Source organism: Sinocyclocheilus anshuiensis, unplaced genomic scaffold (assembly GCF_001515605.1).
Source record: "Sinocyclocheilus anshuiensis isolate Anshui unplaced genomic scaffold, SAMN03320099.WGS_v1.1 scaffold652, whole genome shotgun sequence".
In the NCBI taxonomy this organism is placed as follows: domain Eukaryota; kingdom Metazoa; phylum Chordata; class Actinopteri; order Cypriniformes; family Cyprinidae; genus Sinocyclocheilus; species Sinocyclocheilus anshuiensis.
This window is the reverse complement of record NW_015555769.1, coordinates 436674-457172: the sequence shown is the minus strand read 5'-3', so window position 1 is coordinate 457172 and position 20499 is coordinate 436674. Positions and strand designations below refer to the sequence as shown.

The 20499-nt window shown below is 42.1% G+C and overlaps 3 protein-coding genes across 5 annotated transcripts in view; 2 read left to right on the top strand and 1 right to left on the bottom strand.

The window, feature by feature from the left end:
- The first annotated feature begins 4922 nt into the window (after positions 1–4922).
- LOC107674398 (probable vesicular acetylcholine transporter-B) lies at positions 4923–6461 on the top strand. The gene has a single exon (XM_016468357.1). The coding sequence runs from the start codon at positions 4923–4925 to the stop codon at positions 6459–6461; it is 1539 nt and encodes a 512-aa protein (XP_016323843.1).
- A 1506-nt stretch (positions 6462–7967) lies between these two features.
- On the top strand, positions 7968–13678 carry chatb (choline O-acetyltransferase b). Its single transcript, XM_016468353.1, has 13 exons — positions 7968–8087; positions 8735–8926; positions 9325–9441; positions 10049–10249; positions 11094–11271; positions 11451–11620; positions 11921–12021; positions 12183–12305; positions 12441–12563; positions 12628–12769; positions 12862–12921; positions 12997–13134; positions 13445–13678. Exons 1-13 carry the CDS (start codon positions 8040–8042, stop codon positions 13676–13678), a joined length of 1827 nt encoding a protein of 608 aa, XP_016323839.1. The 5' UTR covers positions 7968–8039.
- Positions 13679–19143: 5465 nt separating this feature from the next.
- Positions 19144–20499, bottom strand: part of LOC107674406 (poly(ADP-ribose) glycohydrolase) — a 24798-nt gene continuing 23442 nt past the window's right edge. For 2 of the 3 annotated variants that reach the window (XM_016468368.1, XM_016468370.1), the window contains exon 17: positions 19145–20361. In XM_016468368.1, coding sequence (XP_016323854.1) covers positions 20255–20361 — 107 coding nt within the window. In that variant the 3' untranslated portion in view covers positions 19145–20254. Of the gene's footprint in view, positions 20362–20499 lie in introns of all 3 variants that reach the window. The other variant, XM_016468369.1, reaches the window with a different exon arrangement.

Sequence of the window (20499 nt, the reverse complement as noted above, 5' to 3'; positions counted from 1 at the left end):
GGGAAAATGCAATTTGCGTAAAACAAATAATCAACATCAGTGTATGTGGTCTCTGTAAAAAAGTCCAGTTAGTTTTATTTAGGTAAATGTTACATAATGCATATCATATGCTTTAACACAACAAAAGGTTTTAGTTATTGGGAATGAAAGTTTTGGTTTGACCCAAAATAAGAGACTTCATTTGTTTAAATAACAATCCTGTCTTTACAAAAAGACCATTTGTAGTTTACTGTATAGATTAAAAGATCTGAAAATCACTTTCAAAAGCAGCTTTACAGTGTTAAGCAGGAAAATAGTGTGTCGATAATGCAAGAGGACAATACAGTTTTTGCCCGTTGCTTGAACACTATAGACACATGCTTAGACCAAAGTAACAAAACTTGAAGCTTTTGTTACTATACCTTAAACACAGTGTAACCATACCTTAAACAAAAGCGCTGCTTTGCACTTCAGTTGCAATCCTGTAACACACTTGCTCCTTTCTGCAACACACTTGCTCCTAGACACTACACACTATTTCATACATAAGACACTTAGTTCAAAAATGAAATCTCAGGGTACCATTGGGAAAACACATCTATTCAAAATACAACACACATTGGTTAATTGAAAAGACGTTGACTGTACTGTACTGTAAAGTATAGTACTGTGATGTGCAGTATTGAGTTGATGTCATTTGTAACCTTTCAGTACTTTCATTTTTGGTTGTTGTGAAAACCTTTGTTGGAAAAAAACAGAACAAAAACTGTAAGTGTTGCATTGAGCTTCAAAGAATGCTAACTGATGAACTGAATAAAAACAGTGAAAATTAAAGACTGCAGTGTTTTATATAAAGTACACTAGTGTGTTGCTGCTAATCTGAAAGTGTATTCATATGATGCAAGTGGGTATCATTTTGTCATCAGAGTGACATTTTGACAAAGGATTGTTAGGTTTTGATAGCAGAGTTTCAATTTGACATAGATGTGAATGGTTTATTTCCCAGTGTTGTGTGTTATTTGCTTGTGTGTAGAGTTTTGACACAATGAGCCAAATTTAGCAAAACGTGTGTAAGCAATAGGCAAAAACTGTAATAAACACTCAAAGTCATTGATCATCAGTGATGTCATCGTCCAGCTCAGTTCGGTTCTCTTCCAATAGTGTTTGTGCAATCAATTCGACAACATTGCCAGAAATTAAGCGTCCCCAACTAAGCAAGTCAAAGGCGACAGCGGCAAGGAACCAAAACTTTATCTCTAATAGTATCGATCTTGGAAGTAAAGAAGTTCATAAAGTCATTACTGCTGTGCTGTTGGGAAAGGTCTGCGTTTGTTGATGCTTTATGTTTCTTTAATTTAGCCACTTTATTGAATAAATGCCTGGGGTTCTGTTTGTTCTCTTCTAAGAGAGACGAAAAGTAAGTAGATCTAGCTGTTTTTAGAGCTTTTCTATAAGTAGAAGTACTTTCCCGCCAAGCAATACGAAATACCGCTAGATTTGTTTTCTTCCAGCTGCGCTCCATTCTCCGGGCTGCTCTCTTTAGGGTGCGAGCTATTGGATATGCTGAGGAATTGAAGCAAGTCAGGAACATTATTTACAAAGCAGTCTTTTGTGGTAGAAGTGATGGTTCTACCATACTTGTAACAAGCAGTAGAATTTACAGTTTTAGCTATATAGAGTTTGCACTGCATGGTTACAATTTTATCTCTAATAGTATCGATCTTGGAAGTAAAGTAGTTCATAAAGTCATTACTGCTGTGCTGTTGGGAAATGTCAGCACCTGTTGATGCTTTATTTTTCATTAATTTAGCCACTGTATTGAACAAATGCCTGGGGTTGTGTTTGTTCTCTTCTAAGAGAGACTAAAAGTAAGTAGATCTAGCTGTTTTTAGAGCTTTTCTATAAGTAGAAGTACTTTCCCGCCAAGCAATACGAAATACCGCTAGATTTGTTTTCTTCCAGCTGCGCTCCATTCTCCGGGCTGCTCTCTTTAGGGTGCGAGCTATTGGATATGCTGAGGAATTGAAGCAAGTCAGGAACATTATTTACAAAGCAGTCTTTTGTGGTAGAAGTGATGGTTCTACCATACTTGTAACAAGCAGTAGAATTTACAGTTTTAGCTATATAGAGTTTGCACGAGACTAGATAATGATCTGAGATATCATCGCTTGGCTGCATAATTTCAACACCATCAACATCAATTCCATGTGACAGTATTAAATCTAGAGTATGATTTCGACAATGAGTAGGTCCTGACACGTGTTGTCTAACCTCAATAGAGTTCAGAATGTCTATGAATGCTGATCCCAATGCATCTTTTTCATTATCAACATGGATATTAAAATCACCAACAATTAAAACTTTATCTGCAGCCAGCACTAACTCGGATATAAAATCAGCACAGTCTTTAATAAAGTCTGTATGATGCCCTGGTGGCCTGTATACAGTAGCCAGTACAAACATCACGGGGGATCTACCATTAACACTTGTTTCTCTGGATAATGTTATATGAAGCACCATTACTTCAAACGAGTTATACTTGAAACCAGACATCTGAGAAATACTGAAAATATTACTATAGATTGTAGCAACACCCCTTTACCTTTTGGATGCAGCTCATGTTTATAACAGTAATCTCGGGGAGTAGACTCATTTAAAATAAAGTCTCGTTGAGCCTTTGCATATAGTCTTTTTATTTACACATGTACAGAGAATTAGCAGATGTCTGAGGACAAAGATTAGGTTGTTGAATCATTAACTCTCTGTGAGTCTCTGCTGTACAAAACAGACTGAGAGAAAAGACAATGTAAACCAATGACATTCATACAAAACAACAACAATCTGCTGCTGTGTGTTTCAGGGAGTCACTATACTATATAAATCATTACACTGTCCATATAACATATATATTCTATTGTGGTTATACACCAATACATGCAATATATGGCTCTGATTATTCTTCCATTCCCAATGATAGTTTTGGAGAATGAATAAATTTGTACATTCACAACTCTAGAGATAATTAAATAATATGTATATCACTCCTGTGGCATTTTCCAGCTTTTCATCGTCCACTTTATTTCAGAGTTCAGTCTGAGTTTGTTTGTTGAGCCAAACCTGTTTACTTTTATTAATCTCAAATACAACATGTGAACCCCATTAAATATTATTATCCAAAAGAAAAATATTTTTAGAAGATATAAGTGTAATCTGGTGAGCAACACACAGTGAGCTAATCATTTATTGCAGAGAATATTAATCTAAACATAAAGACATATAATCCACATTCACCTGAACACACACCTGTAACAAAGAACTCACAATATTGATATTTTTCACTACTCTGTTGAATACATAAAGACAGTGTATACTGTATGTCGTAATATATTGTGTTGTCTATGTCTTCATTTGTCTGACATAAACTAAATCTGTGAATCAGACTTCATTCATCTGCTTATTTCGTGGCAGAAACCGCCATCTAGCGGCCAAACAGGCAATGCATCGGCCTGGATGTTGTGCTGAACTACTCTACTGTATATATTTAGGTAGATCACCGTAGAAAGACAGTTCAAGCAGTTTTTATTTCTGAGGACTGCAGCAGCTTCTTTAAACCGCCATCAGGCAGCATGTAATAAGAAAGAGAAAGAGTTCATTTAACTCTAATTCAACAATCAAATATCAGTTCTTAACCTTATATACTTGTAGATCAGTATTATAATTGGGTGTGTGTGTCGATGTTAACTCAACACCTTTATGAAGAACCATCAATTGCCATTAGTTAGTTATGCTTATCATAAAGAGAGTATTATCAGCAATATCATGACAAGCTCTGCAGTGATGCGTCAGTATCGGCTCATCTCCGATCAGTCCAGCAGAGGTCAGTGTCGCGCCGCTGGTGAGCGCAACGCCTCGCGTCAGACCCGCGCGTGTTATATAAAACAGTGATGCTCGGAGTTAAAAGTTTGTTTATCGCCTATTTAATTTCTATTTAAAGAGAACGGGACGAACATAAATAACAACAAAATTGTTTTACATTTGCAGTTTAACACTTGTACACTAATCTGTAGACAGAGAACAGTAGATAACGGTGGCTTCTTTTAATATTTTCCCAAATGCTTTCCAAAAGATGATATCACGTTATTGTACTGTCGTTATTTTGTGAAATCAAGTATTTAAATATTATTTGATGATTAGATTTTTTCGTCCTTTAAATAATGGCCCTTAATCCGCCAACACTGTGAATAATTTAACCTTCACAGAAATACATTCGCATAAAAATAGCAAACTCTATAGCACTTATCAAAACATTCTATTGACACTGCATGGTACTGCACTGTGTGTGTTTTCAAACACAACAAGAAACCGCTGAGTGCATGGACACGGCGCCAGTCTCCAAACACACTAAGAGCGCGAGTAGAGCTGGTCTGGGGTCAGTTACGGTTCGTCCGACCCCTAGTATTTTTTGTCATGTGATCATGACCCTGATTGGTCAGATTCGTCCGTTTTTATAATTAGCAGATGGACTCAGCTGGCTGATGACCAGAGGGTAAGCGCCAAAGACCAAAGGAGAGAAATCAGAGGAAACTGATTTCGGCACTCCTCTTAGTTTGTGCCCACAGAAAGTCTGCAGCTTCTGATGGAAAGAAAAACTGATGTGAATGACCACAGGTGACAGACCAGAAAGCGCAAACTCATGCGTGCGTAACAGGAATGTAAATGCAAAAATAAAGCTCAGCAGAAGTGGAAATGCAGAAAGGAAAGCTCAGGACTGTCCCCGTGAAGAGAAAAGACTAGCACGTCACCTATCAGAGGCGCCTGACCACAGCGAACCGAGCGCGCGCGCTGGACACCAAGCAGGTCCGTGCGTAAAAGCCAGACGCGTCGCTGCACAGGAACGGAATGACATTACATTCTGAAGAACGGCTCTCTTGAGGTAAACAGTCATGGAAGCTGACGGATCAACGGGGCTGGCGAGATCAGCCGCCCTAAAGTTGTCCGAAATGGGCGAAAGAACTAAACAGCTTGGCAGCGCGATGCAAGACCCCAAACGCAAGAGAAGGCTCATTCTGGTGATCGTCTGCGTCGCGCTTCTGCTTGACAACATGCTCTACATGGTGATAGTTCCGATCATTCCCGATTATCTCGCAGATTTAGAGACCGAGCAGGCGGCGCGCGCCCATGACAACTCTTCGCTGGGCAGAGCAAACAGGGACAACCTGGACATACAGATAGGGGTGTTATTCGCATCCAAGGCCATTCTGCAACTCATGGTCAGCCCCTTATCGGGAACTTTCATTGACCGCGTTGGATACGACATCCCGCTGCTGATCGGACTTCTGGTCATGTTTGTTTCGACCTGTATATTTGCTTTTGCTGACAACTACGGGACCCTGTTCGCGGCGCGCAGCCTGCAGGGTCTGGGCTCGGCGTTTGCCGACACGTCTGGGATCGCGATGATCGCGGATAAATACACGGAAGAAGCGGAGAGGAGCCGCGCGCTTGGCATCGCGCTCGCGTTCATCTCGTTCGGGAGCCTCGTGGCGCCTCCGTTCGGCGGTATCCTGTATGAATTCGCAGGTAAACGGGTCCCGTTCATAGTTCTGGCCTCTGTGTGCTTGGCAGACGGCATTTTGCTCTTGACTGTGATCAAACCTTTTTCTAACAGGACGCGCGAGAACATGCCGGTCGGGACGCCCATTTACCGGCTCATGATCGACCCGTACATCGCCGTGGTGGCGGGCGCTCTGACCGTCTGTAACATCCCGCTGGCGTTCCTCGAGCCCACCATCGCCAACTGGATGGAGAACACGATGAACGCCACAAAGTGGGAGATGGGTCTCATCTGGCTGCCTGCCTTCTTCCCGCACGTGTTGGGGGTTTACGTCACTGTCCGCTTAGCCGCCAAGTACCCGGACCTGCAGTGGTTCTATGGCGCGCTCGGTATGGTCATAATAGGGGCCAGCTCCTGCACTGTGCCTGCTTGCAAAACCTTCGGCCAGCTGGTGTTTCCCCTGTGCGGAATCTGCTTCGGCATCGCTCTGGTGGACACGGCGCTCCTGCCCACTCTGGCCTTCCTGGTGGACGTGCGTCATGTGTCCGTCTATGGAAGCGTCTATGCCATCGCAGACATCTCGTACTCGGTCGCCTACGCTATGGGACCCGTAGTAGCAGGTCAGGTCGTACACAACCTGGGTTTCGTTCAGCTGAACCTTGGCATGGGTCTGGTGAATGTGCTTTACGCGCCGGCCTTGCTGCTGCTCCGGTACGTGTGCCAGATGAAGCCGTCCCAGTCGGAGAGAAACGTGTTGCTGGAGGAAGGGCCGACGGGACTGTACGACACCATCCGCATGGAGGAGCGCAGACTCAAGCGCAAGGGCTTGTGCGCCACGACGACTAGCGCGTGTCCCGTGGACGAGGACGGGCTCTTCGAGCGGTCCAAATCTTACTCGGAGGAGGAATCGTCGGGACCCGAGTTCACTTAACCCGAAGACATGACGCATTTATTTTAGTGACCCAGAGATTATATCGCAAACATTCAGCATCTGATGTGCAATATTTATTCCCTCACTCACTCAGAGAAGTGTGTCTTTTATGATTTAGATAGAAACTGTAACATTTGGCTCTGAGCGACATTCCTATCGTGTGTAGATGTGAGTAGATGAAGTGCGTAGCTGCGTGATGTAACTGCACAAAACCCCAATAAAACCAGTGCTCATATTTCCATACATGTGCCTTTTTATTGACTGAATCACTACTAATAAATATGGGAACGAATGAACGTGTCGTTTTTTATATTTATTTAAATTCTCAAAAGTCCTAAGAAGGATCTGTGAACGACAGCCGAGGAATTTTGAGTCCGTCTGGATTCGTGTGAGTTTCAATAATTTGAATGGAAACGAAATATATAATCTGGACCGGTTAACGTGGGAACAAATATAAGAATATAGAAAAGACAATTTACTTAGTGACAACTCTAAAATAAAAAGGACATTTTGTAACTGAATTATCACCGTTAATAACGAAAAATATTAAACGATTCACTGTTCATCATTTCACATGATAAAAATTAACCTCATTCATTATTTCATTAATAAATTATTAATAATTATTAAGTATTTCTGTGTGCTAATTGCATACAAACCAGATTTTTTTAAGAAATGTAGCTATACATATTATAAATAGCGTAAACATTTTGTCTACCGTAAATGATAAGTAGTTGTAACGCAAGACAGCGCAGCAGCACCTCTGGGAACAGCTGCAGGAGCAGGAGCGCGGGGACCGGGACCGGGCGCGGGGGCGGGGGCGGAGTCACGGACACTGACCGCCGCTGAAGACCGAGGACGCTCCGCTGCAGAGACAGACGCGTGACGGACGCACCGATCAAACAGGTGAGCGGCTCTCTGCTCCTCACGAGCTCATTCTGCTGAACTTACAGAACTTTATTAGGGAAGAATTTTTATTTAAATTCATTTCTCTAGTGATTTGTATTTTACAGTTTTTTTAAACAATATTTTTGTAGTTCTGGCACTGTACCTGATTCAAGCTGCTATTGCTTATTCTATTTTTTATTATTTTATTTTTTTAAGAAAGTAATGTTTCGGATTTCTTTTTTCAGATCTGCATGTTTGTTGAAGGCTAGACTGTAGCTGTAGCTCAATGTCACGGATTTATTGTGAAACATCAGGTTAGGAGCATCACTGTCTGCAGCGACTATAGAAACACATAAAGCCTATTAGCGTCTATTTTCATATTGTTATCATATCAATTTTACTGACCAATCAATTCAAATTAATGGAAATTAAATTGGGCAGAACTATATAATTACTCCCACTTCTAATGAACTTTAAGCAAGCCTTCAGGTCCATCCATCTCACTAAAACAATCGCTGTTATCTGTAATAGAAATTAGTGCATTTCATGAGAATGTTGCATTTGGTTATTCCTAATATAGTTCAGATGTAATGTTGTTTCTGTTAAGAGGTGCTAGACAGTCTCCACAGGACAGAGTTTGCAGTGTTGAGGAATCAAACATCTCTTCAGTGACTGCAGACAGACTCAGTGATGCCTGTCCTGAAGAGAGAAACAGCCCAAGCCCACAGCCACTGCAATGTAAGCAAATACATGTGGATTCAGTTTGCTATGATTGTTGCTGTTGTTACCAAAAAGACAAATGAAGTCTTCTTACCCTACAGATGTGCCGAGCTAGTCTTGATGTAACATCATGACTGGGCAAATATAAGAGCCTCATCTTCAGAGGAAAAGCTTAGCTCTTGTCTAAGATCTGAAAGAATCACAGGCACACATCTGATTTGACTGTCGCTGATTTTCCTTCTGATACAAAACAAATTTCATACATGTATGATTTACCGGATGCATGTACAAAATATAACAAAAGAGGTAAATCTAAAGCTTGAAAATCTCAGATGCTTTTATTAATAGAACTGAACAATATTTTGAGAGATACTGTGTTTCTGAACCATATTGGTGCACCATTTGCATTTTGTTAAATCAAAATAGTGTTTCTGACCAGCAGTTTTTCAAATTTCCTCTCCATTTGTCTTAAAGCTATTCCTATAAATTATTAAAGCAAGAGCTGATAACACAAAACATCAGAGAGACACTCAACAGTTACTCACTCATTAACGTTCCTCCACCGGAGGGCAGAACCGCCAGAGAGCCTATCTATCTATCTATCTGTCTGTCTGTCTGTCTATGGGACCGTGTTGAAAAACATTCATTCTTCTTCTCTTCTCCAGATGCTGCTCAAACTCCCTGTGCCGGACCTGCAGCACACACTGGACGCCTACCTAAGATCTGTCAAACACCTTGCTTCTGAAAAGCAGTTCCAAAAAACCAAAGCTATAGTGGAGACGTTCGGCAAACACGGAGGTGTTGGAGAAAGGCTGCAAAAACTGCTGCTAGAGAAAAGAGAAAAGACCGAAAACTGGGTACAAACACACTACAAACCCATCTTACAGAGCTTCAACCCTGAACTATTACAGGAACGGCAGCCGTTCAGAACAACAGTCGCAGAGAGCAGCAGACACGACACGATCTGTTAACATACTGAACCCAGTGTGCACCTCCGGATGCACCGATTTATTATTAAAGTCCCATTAAAACAGATGAAGAAAAATAATGAGTAACTGATCTGTGGCTATTGATCCGTCTGCCAGGAAACATCACAGCTTTTAATGTGACAGCAGCACTTGATATATAATAGCACTTTACTCAAATAATCTTTGTCCTTTTTTCTCTTTCAAAGGCAGTGTAGCTTCTCGCCTCGAACGAGTTTAATTAGAGCTTAGGAAATGATGAGCTGATGGTTCTGCTGTGTTTGTCTCAGGTGTTCGACTTCTGGCTGGAAGACATGTATCTGAAGAACAGACTGGCGCTTCCCGTGAACTCCAGCCCTGCGCTGGTTTTCCCCAAACAATCCTTCAGAGACATTAAAGAGTCTCTGGTGTGAGTAAATAAAGAGAACTAATTAATTCATGCACACATAACGTCAATGAAGATCATGCGGCATCATCTCCTCCGTCTCTGTGTGTGTCTACAGTGCACCAGAATCACTCTCTGTGCTCAACACAGTGATGACTACAGTATGTTTGACAAAGTAATATTAGTGGCTCTCTACACACTTAAGAATGTGAGTGCTCAACATGAGACAAATACAAAAGGAAATGTGTGTGTTTGAAACCTCCACCACCAAACAGACCTTATTTGCCAAATGCCGACTTCATGACAGCATAGAGCCGGACTTGCTCTGTAAGATCTGACCACCGTCTGCAGGGGTCTCTGGTCGTCTTGAATGAGGTTTTCTAACAAGTCTCAGAGTGAAGGGCGTCTGGAAGATGTCTCCATCTCTGTTTGACTCTTTGATCAAATTAGAGGTTAAATCGGTGTTTGTCGGATGTTATGAATAGCACACCATTCATCGTATAAATATAGCTCCCTCAGTATATAAACTCCTGCCACTGTATTATGCTTTACACATGTGTGTGTGTGTGTGTGTGTGTGTTTGTGTGTGTGTGTGTATGTGAGTGTGAGTGTGTGTGAGTGTGTGTGTGTGTGTTTGTGTGTGTTTGTGCTGTAGGAAGACTATGCTGGTGGACGTCGCTCGCGGTCAGAAGGCCGACATGCCGCTCTGTATGGATCAGTACAAGCGTCTCTTCAGTGCTTACAGACGGGCCGGACTCGAGCAGGACACACTTATCACAGCGGACAGCACGTCTGACACGGGACACGTCATTGTGGCCTGTAAAAATCAGGTGTGTGCTTTCCCTTTGTGTTACACCAGTAGTGCCGCTGAATTAGTCTGTTGCGTTTGTTTGGTGAAATGATCAGTCTGTGATTAATGACAGCCGAGAAAAGGCCACATTTAACACTGATTCCACCAGAATCACACATTACAGTCCAGCTGAACGGAGGACGAGTGCTGAAGAATATCTGCGGTCACCTTAATCTGATGCAGCTAATCGAAACGAGGCTTGAGAGAGGCTCTTAAATTAACTGCAGGTCCATCAACAGACGCTCTTCACAGCGCCTCTCGCCTGCAGACGTCACGCTGGGCCAGCCGTGCGCTGCGGTCTTGAGGGTCGTTTACCTGGAGATGGCTCAGGAAGCATCTCTAACGAGGTCCGGTCTGATAACTCAATAACCCCATCAGAGAAGTGGAGCCGCTGACACCGGCGCTGTTTGAGATCCGGCTGCACTAAACCAGCTGCTGTGCACAAAACTCACGGGACAAACAATCAGACACTGCTAGTTAGCCAATATTAGATCCAATAAAAAATCATACTACTCGTGTCTTCATAAAAAAAATAAACTTTCACTTTCACTATCCCCTGATCCTTCCCTGTTCTAGCTTGTTCTATTCTGAACGATGTCTGAAACTTTGCATTAGTGGAACTTCTTGTGTTTATTGCCTCCTTAAGATGAATTGCTTGTGTTCCTCATTCCTCTAGTCGCTTTGGATAAACGTGTCTGCTAAATGAATAAATGTAAATGTTACATGACATGCATATAGGAGCTGATTTCTTATCTCACTAAAAGCTCAATGAATGTCACAGTCCTTCTGTTCACTAAAGACACGCGTCTGGTTCACGTTCTCAGTTCTTTGTGCTGAATCTGATGGAAGGAAGCTGTAAACTGAATGAGGCGGATGTTCAGGCTCAGCTGGAGTGGATCTATGAGCAGACGCTGAGCGCTGAGCAGAAGCAGCCGGCCGTGGGACTGCTGACCGCAGAGGACCGGACGGACTGGGCCCGAGCCAGAGACCAGCTGCTCAAAGGTCCAAACAACACTACATGGACACGGTGCTAATAGCTAGAGACACAGACTGATTAAACACTCAAGTTACTTTCATTGCTCAGTGCCGAATTTCACAGTTATCCATAAGTGAAATCACATTTCCCACGATCCTGTGCGTGACAGAGATGTATTTTAACTTGTGATCAATCTGTGAAGCAGATCCAGTGAACAGAGAGTCTGTGGAGCTGATGGAGCGCTGCGTGTGTGTCGTCTGTCTGGATGATCCCGCGGGACTCGAACCCAGCGACGCCAACAGAGCTGCCCTGGTGCTCCACGGAGGAGGACATTATAAAAACGGAGCAAACCGCTGGTACGACAAACCCCTGCAGGTAAGACACAGACGCTCAATAAATGAAAGCATTCGAATGCTGCCGTGCTTCAGATGTTCAAACATGTTCTGATGTGTTTAATGTTCAGAGTCACTGGAGAGCGAAACTCTGTGACTCAATGACGTGAGTCTGTTTGAAGGAACGGCCAGCAGGAGTATTTGGGAAACGTTGGCTTGTTTAGTAATTCTGTTCAGTGCAGGAATGGCACACATCATGTTCAAAAGCTGAGTGAACATCCATCTGACTGAGGAGCAATGAGAGCACTGCTGATGTCACAGAAGTGTTTGTGTGTTGTTTCAGTTTGTGATTGGTGCAGATGGTGTTTGTGGGGTCGTGTGTGAGCACTCGCCGTTCGAGGGCATCGTTCTGGTGCAGTGCACTGAACACCTGCTGAAAAACATGTGCGTATCAACACAGACCAGCCAGCTAATCACACAACTCAGCTCTTCTGCTAACTAATGGCTGAAGCTCTGGGCATGATGGAGAGCGGTTTTTAGAGTCTGTGAAATTATGCTATAATAAGGATTAGCTCATCATATGAATGAAGTTCTCTTCGCTGCAGACGGTCCTGTAAGCAGAGCTCCGCTCGGAGCGCGTCTGAACTTCCTCACCCGCACAGATTACTGTGGAAGTGTTCCCCTCGGACTCAAGATGCGCTGGCGTCTGCTGCAGATCACCTGCACAGGTGAATGAATCTGGTGATCTAGGAACAGCTAATTTTTCAACAACAGCTTTTCAGTTTCTCGTTTTGTTAGAAAGCTTGATCCTACGGGCATCAGCTGTAGTTTGATTGACGCTCTGAATGCTCTTCTCTCTCTAGACTCGTGAGGAATCTCGACATGAATGTTTTCACGTTTGCGGTTTATGGGAAGGAGTTCATCAAGCAGCAGAAGATGAGTCCTGACGCCTTCATACAGCTGGCTCTGCAACTGGCCTTCTACAGGTGAGGAGCGACTGATTTCTCCTTCTCAGAGCCGGACTCTACATCTCCTTGCTGTTTTCCACAGATGTCACAGAAGACTCGTGTCCACCTACGAGAGCGCTTCTCTCCGCCGCTTCCGGCAGGGACGCGTGGACAACATCCGCTCCAGCACTCCTGAGGCGCTGGCGTTCGTGAAGGCCATGACAGACGGAGGAACATCCACTCAGGTTTCAAGTTTTTCCGTCTCTCCTTTATTTTCTGCCATAAACACAGAATATCTAGCGTTAATCTCAGCTCTTCATCCCAGGACACAGAGAAGATGGAGAAGATGGAGAAGCTGCGAGCGGCTGTAGATGCTCAGAGTAAAGTCACAGCTCTGGTGAGAGAATACAGACGGCTGACGTCGTGCTGATGTTTTTATGTGTGCGCTGACGAGCTGTTTGACTGTCTGCAGGCCGTCACGGGGATGGGGACGGACAATCACTTACTAGGACTGCGTGACATTGCCAAGGAGATGAAAATGGAGACGCCAGACATATTCTCTGATGAAACGTACCACATCAGTAACCACTTCATGCTGTCAACCAGTCAGGTAAGAGCAGCATACTACATAAATACAACACAGCTTTATAATTAACTGTAGATGAAATGGTCTGACCTCTAACAGTCCCATATGAACAGAAAATAAATGACGTGAGAATGCAGACACTGACCAACCAGAATCAAGCCTTCCAGATTGTATTTAACTAACCCTAGCCCAACATTGTTTTATTCCCCATTATTTTAGTATAAGTCACTTCTGCAAGTGTAACTATAGTTGACTAGTGGCAGCAGGGATTGGTTTAAATGGTTTGATCAGGCTGTTCATGATGGTGAGATGATGTACAGTGTGTGTGATGCAGGTTCCCACCGCAGAGGAGATGTTCTGCTGCTACGGTCCGGTGGTTCCTGACGGTTACGGCGTGTGTTATAACCCTCGGCCCGCTCACGTGCTGTTCTGTGTGTCCAGCTTCAGAGAGAGTAAGGAGACTTGTTCAGGGCTGTTTGTGAAAGCGCTGGACGAGGGACTGCAGGACATGAGGATCCTGTGCACTAAACACACAGATCACAGGAACACGCCAAACACACCAAAATAACAGCATCACGCTCTGATATTTTCATAGCAACAATAACCAGAACTATAAACTGTTGCTCTGCTTTTAGAATAGAAACCTCTCTGAGTGTGTTCACTCTTCAGAGGAGTGTGTGTGTCCATTACATACATATACTATATACTGGCATGTACAGTATATACATATATATACAGTCACACACATAAATAGATAAATAATACAATTAGCATGGTAACATATTTAGATACCTATACTTTTAAAATAGTTATGCATGTATGTATAAGCTTACATACTTGTTAGTGAGTAGTCTGTAAAAGCACACACTTTAAGACAAGTAATATTGCTAATATCAGCATGACTAATGAAACACTCACATACTGTACATGTAAATGTACAGTATACTTTACATACTACAAGAAATGTTGCATTTAAAGAACTTATACTTAATCTTCAATTAACTGCATATGAATGTGAATATCTGTGTGAAAGCACAGACTGTGTGTAGAAATACTGTGTTTATTAGAGTGGATATGTATTTTGTGTGCTCAAATATAAACATAGGGATTTTAAATATATATTTTAAAATGTGCAATAAATTCAGTTAAAGTGCAATAAGTTAAATGCTGTGAGGTAGATATTTGCACTAGAGACATATGCACTAATAATCATCATCAATATGAACTCCTGACTCACAGGAACATATGTATGTGAATAAATACTGTCTTGGTTTTTGTTTAACTTGTTTGTTATTTATGGTATGTAATGATGTCTGCTGCATTCATTCTTTACTGTCTTCGTGACTGTCTGTCAGATTAATAAAAGTCTTCATGAGTGCTCATAAAATGTATTTTGGTAATTCTATGCATTTTACTCATGTATAATTTGTTTGCAACTGTATGTTACTGTATTAGTGTCAGTAAACTATGTTGTATGAAATATAAATAAATCAAATATAAATAAATTATAACTCTAATTAAATAAACTGGATTTTATTGCATTACTGATAAAGGCCGGTGCAAATTAAAGCCAAACAGAGTGTGCCAGAGCAAATGCTCTCAGTTTGCACACACACACTCACACACACACACACACACACACACACACACACACACACAGAGAGAGACTGCCATTTCTGTGCTACGCATGCGTCGATATTCAGCTGAACTCTTTCCCACTGATCAGTGTTTATTCAATGTCTGCAGGTTTAAACTTGAATCCACTGATGAAACGGATCAACATGAAAACCACTAAATAATGAAAGTTCCTAAAACTGACAGATTTGAAGAATGAAGCAGATGAAGTATTTCCCTGACGTGGAATCAGTTTTCAGCTCCTGACATTCTCAAAGATACAATTATTCCCAACACGACAGCACTGTTCCCTCGTTCCTAAAATCTTTCAATTAAAGAGAAGAGCAGAAAATGTTTTTATTATAAAGTGCTTCTCATAATGACCGCGCTGGCATTTCTGAGGAAGATGTCATACTCGTCTTCCTCTCACACACGGTTTTAAGAGTCTAATTGGCCGAGAAACTGAGACACATTTGCTAATGATACTGAAAACACGGCGAGTCGGAGGAGCTCCGTCATTCTCTCTAATGAAGCTCTGGACTCCCAAACTTTAGTCTAAAGTGTCTCAAACGACATGAGTCTGCAGAACCATTTTCTCAAATCTACAATGCAGCCGAGAGCTGCAGGAACAATAATCTGTGTACATTTCATCTCCGTACGCTAAAGACTGAACTGAAACCTTCAGAATGAAGAGAGAGATGATAGAGATGAACAGAAAAACAGACAACAAACGTCATCAAACCCTAACTCACGAATGACGAACAATCGACTAAAGCGAGTGTTGTAACGATCGGTTTCTGTGCACGGGTCTAAGCTCTTCAGGACGCTTTATGATATAAACAGTTTAGAAATGGCTGCACATTGTTGATATATGTGACTACATGTGCCATTCATCATACTAAAACCTGATGCATTAAATCGATGTGGAGCTGCTTCTGTTCAAGGCTGTTGGAGTTAAAGGTCAGCCGTGTTTTCAATCAGGCTGTCTCCGACTTTATATCAACCCTTATTGCAATGACCAGCTTTCTGTGTTTGCCCTCACTAAAACAGCCAGCGGTTTAACACAAAAATAAAAAACATCTTCCTCATAGTTTAGCCAGTGTCAAGCAGACTTTACTGTGGCTCTATCAGTGAGAATACATCAGATCTGAACCTCACCTCTCTACTTCTGCATCAGTGTGCAATGAAATCTCAAGCAGTTCATACAAACTCTCATTTCTACTGGGAAACTGAAGTTCATGAACAGATGCAGACTGGAGGCAGAAAGTGGGTTATCTAGTGATTTTTCGATCAATAAGCAATTTGCGTTGATCCAGCGCCGCAGGCCTGATTTATGACGCGCTGAGGCCCAAAGCGAGCCGCGGGCTCCGGGTCGCCGCTCTGCTGGAGTCTCTCCTATCGGACCAGAGGAGGAACAGCAAGTCTCTTTATGAAGGATAGCAGATATGCTTAAATGAACAACACAATCTGACAACAATAAAATGCTCAACAATATAGTCACAAGACAAACAATATGCAGGATTTTAGTGACAAATCATTTACTAACCTCTGTTGGCATGATGCCTAAAACCATAAAATGACAAAAACAAATTTACAGCTTGAATAATACATGACTTTAACAGAATAATGTAAGTGCATTGATAAAATAAGCTACATGTCTGCTTTGGTGCATCACCATCACTTCTTTATTAAGTGTATAACTCATCTTTTGTTGTTTCAGATTCACTCACGGACTCTCGTCAAGTCAATTTTATTTGTAGAGCTCTTTTCTCAGTGCACATTGTTTCAAAGCACCTTTACACTAAATCATCAAATGTAATGTTTATAATATGCTAACATCTTCATGCCTTTAGCAGATTAGAGCTGAATGATAACATTTGAGTATTTGACAGCGATGCACAGATTAACAGTTAATAACAGAGCTGAACATCATGAAAATCATTTGCTTCCGGTATTTCTATAAAAATAGGATCGGTTCTGTTTTCCCAGCCCTAGCAAGAAATCGTCTCTACACAGTAAAATGAGACAGAAACAGAAAATAAATCACACATTCACTCATTAATGTTTCTAACAGTCAGATCTCAGGCGTTTCATATGATCTGTGTGTAAAGTCTAACAGATTTCCCATGGAGCCACAGAGAAAAGCTTTCTTTCTATGAGATTCTCTCTGTCTCCAAACAAACTCACAGAGGGCTTCAGGATCTCGAGGAATCGGAGCGGTTTGGGTAACATCTTCACAGGAGATTCAGCCATGCGAACACAAGACACAATGACTACTTACAGTGTGCTGCATTTATGTCTTGTTCTACGAACCATTAAAACACTCCTGAAAGCACACAGTCATCTCTCAGCGACCTGAAGGGCCTGAATGCTTTATTTGGACACACGGATCTCTCGCGGTCTGTCCGGGTCTCAGCACTGACACACTAATAAGATAACGGGCTGATCTTTCTTACATCTGTTTGCTTACATTCATCCATTCAGTCATCTACACTGTGATCCAGGTGTCACGTCGTGCTGAGTTCCACGAGCGTCTGTGACTGTGATTAGCTACATATAGCTTATGTTCGTCAGCAGTTATTGTGACAAAACGATTGAACAGTGAGAATCGCCGTTATCACTGACGAGAGCCGAGAATCGCTGACCTGCGAGACGAAACTCATGAGGAACCAATACTTTCCTGCATTACTTCATTTCAGCTACTGAAGTCAAAGCCGGTCCTAACCAGGTGAAAACACGCAAGTCTTACTGCTGTGAAATTTATCAGATAAATGGAATCATTCTAGTTCCTATAAAGGCTGTAATGAAGCAGATCTGCGGTCTATTTTCAGACGTATGACCTGAAGAGACTCTTGCGTTCAGACTCACATTTGCACTTCAAATGAATTCATGCAAAATAAAGAAATGAGATTCATCGGGTATTTCTGCCCTTCAGGAATCAGAATTATATTCCCAGCAGATCTTCAGCATCCATTTGAACATCTCTCTGGCTATTTGTCTGATGAAAGGAAATGAATGTTTGTCGTTCAGAAGAAGACGAAAAACATTATCAGTAAAGATGAGTGAGAGGAATCACTTATTAAACGATACACAATAATTCAGACACTCAGGCTTGATGTCAGACAGAGCAGAGAATCCAAACAGCAGAGACGACTGAAAACACAGAGCAAACACACAGAAAGTGCCACGACATAAACATGTATTTGCATGTGACCGTGATAATACCACATCACATGCACTTTCTTTGGTATTCTTTTAAGTATCTTGATTGCATGCTAAGTGTTGGGGAAAGTTACTTTTCAAAGTAATGCATTACAATATGACGTTACTCTCTACAAAAGTAACTAACTGCATTTATTACTTTTTATGTGAAATAATGTGTTGTGTTACATTTGCATTACAATAACACTCTTATTTCAGCAATAAATAAAGAAAACCACAAATGTGATGTTCAGCTAAAGTCACTTTTGCTGATCTGAATGGTTGAATTGGACCATCAAAGGTCAGCAGTGAGATTAAATACATAAAGTATATTTGTGTTATTTAACAGATTTAATTATTGCGAATACTGAATCTGCAAGTGAGAGTAAATGCAGCTGATGTTAGATCTACAGTAGCATCATGTTCACACAGCGCTCTGCACTCACTCCTGATTCTCTCAGCATGAGGACAGGATAGCTGTCAGTCAATACATGGGAAACAAAGTAGCTGGCATTACTTATTTGAAAAAGTAATGCATTACTTTACTGGTTACTTGAAAAAAGTAATCTGATTACGTAACTCGAGTTACTTGTAATGCATTACTCCTAACACTGCATGCAAATAATTGCATGGTAATCATTTGGATATCATGGTTTTTCCATCAGTATGTGTTGTTTCCTCAGGTTACACGATGGAGTGTGGAGGCAAGCTCTGCTCAGTCCCTTTCTCTGAATCCTGTATTGTGCAGAAACGGGGCTTGAAGCGACTGACCTCCTCCCGGCGGGTCGTTCCGTCTGACAGCTCAGTAACGAGCAGCGGGCCGCGGCTTTAAGAGCCTGGAGCTGCTGCTGATGGACAGAGGGCCTGATCACGGAGCTGCACCGTGAGGCCCGCGGGCGCATGTTTTCTGAAGTCTGGTCTGGTCATGGAGCAGCGCTGTGAGGCTCTTCTCTGTCACAGACTGACAGCTTGGTTTGCCTGACATCACGTCTATATTACCCACAATGCCCACAGGAACACGTCTGTCTGATTCTCAACGTGTCGTTTCTCCAGCAGATGTGTGCAGATTTAATCAAACTCATCTTTAATATGATCAAGGACCAAAACCCCACAAAATGCACAAACAGCTGCCTCTTTGAACTCTGAGCCAGAGAAAGGCAGAGATGCGTGAGGAAATAAAGCAGATGGTGAAACCAGAATTAATCACAAACCCGTTCACACTGCGGGTAAATACGGTGTCGCTCCTCTTCTGTTCACACACACTTCACAACAAGAGAACGCATCTCAGCTTATTCACGATTGTTCATCAGTCCTGCGGTCTCAGAGAAACACGGATCAGGATCAGAGAGAGCAGGAGCGTCTGTGGAGATTCACTAATAAATCAGATTGTAATGTCTCTATTTGTTAATTTTTCTAAATCTCTGAGTGTGTATGTGAGTCTCTGTGAAGACGAGGCCCATGTGTATTTTATAAATCTGGAATTATTGTGCGATTTATTCTCTTTTAATTTCCATTCACTGATTCAATACAAACATTATGCCTGTTTTAAATCATAATGGGGATTTTAAATTAATATTTATTTTGCTTACTAAAAAACATGCAGGATAAAACATTACAGATAAAGATGTGTCATGCAGTGTTAAATCTGCACCACTTGTTTAACTGAATGTGAATTCATTTGTTGAACTGAATGACTGATGCAAAGACAGCATGAATACTACTTATGCACCCTCTCTAATGCAGCAGACGTAAAAATAAATATCTACACTGAAGCAGATCTGCTTCAGAGCTGCACACTAAACACTAGATCAGCCGTTTATTCTGCTTCCACACAGAGCTTATTCTGAAAGATTGAGATCTAAATCAAGCTCAACGTTGACTTCTCCAGACAAACCAATTGGAATCACAGATGATTCTCTTTTAAAAAGACTTGATTAATCTTCTCTGTCAGGGCAGAACTGTTAAACAGGTGATGATTGAATCCGTCTGTTTCTCTGTGGCTGAGCTCAGGCGAGTGTTTGACGCTCAGTGACTGTATGAGCTCGTCGTTTCTAAGGTCAAACTCATTCAGGGAGCAGAAGAGAGAGAAGCCCGACACACCGAGCGCAGATGTGCGTTTGAAATCCGTACGCCACAAAGACTGGGTTCTGCCAGCGAGCGGCCAGTCGATACGGAGCCCAGCGGGGCCAGCTTTCATCTGATCTCAGCGCACACTGAAAGACAAACAGCTGACAGACATTTAAAACAGCTTTATTGAGGCACATACAGTGACGTCCGAGTGCAGAAAACAGCCCAGCGTGTTCGAGCTGCTGGGGTCAGAGGTCAGAGGTCAGAGGCGCTCAGAGAGGAAGCAGTAAAGTGTTTCCTGAGGTTTGCCTCTTGTAGTTTTCTTACACACACACTCATAATACTGCAGCAGCAAACTGAACAAGGATCCTACATGAAAAACACAGAGGAGAAACAATGACTGATGGACACACTCCACAAACACCCTGTGAGTTCAGATGCGAGCGTGCGAGCGTGCGTGTGTGAGTGTGTCTGAGTGTGTGTGTGTGTGTGTGTGTGTGTGAGAGA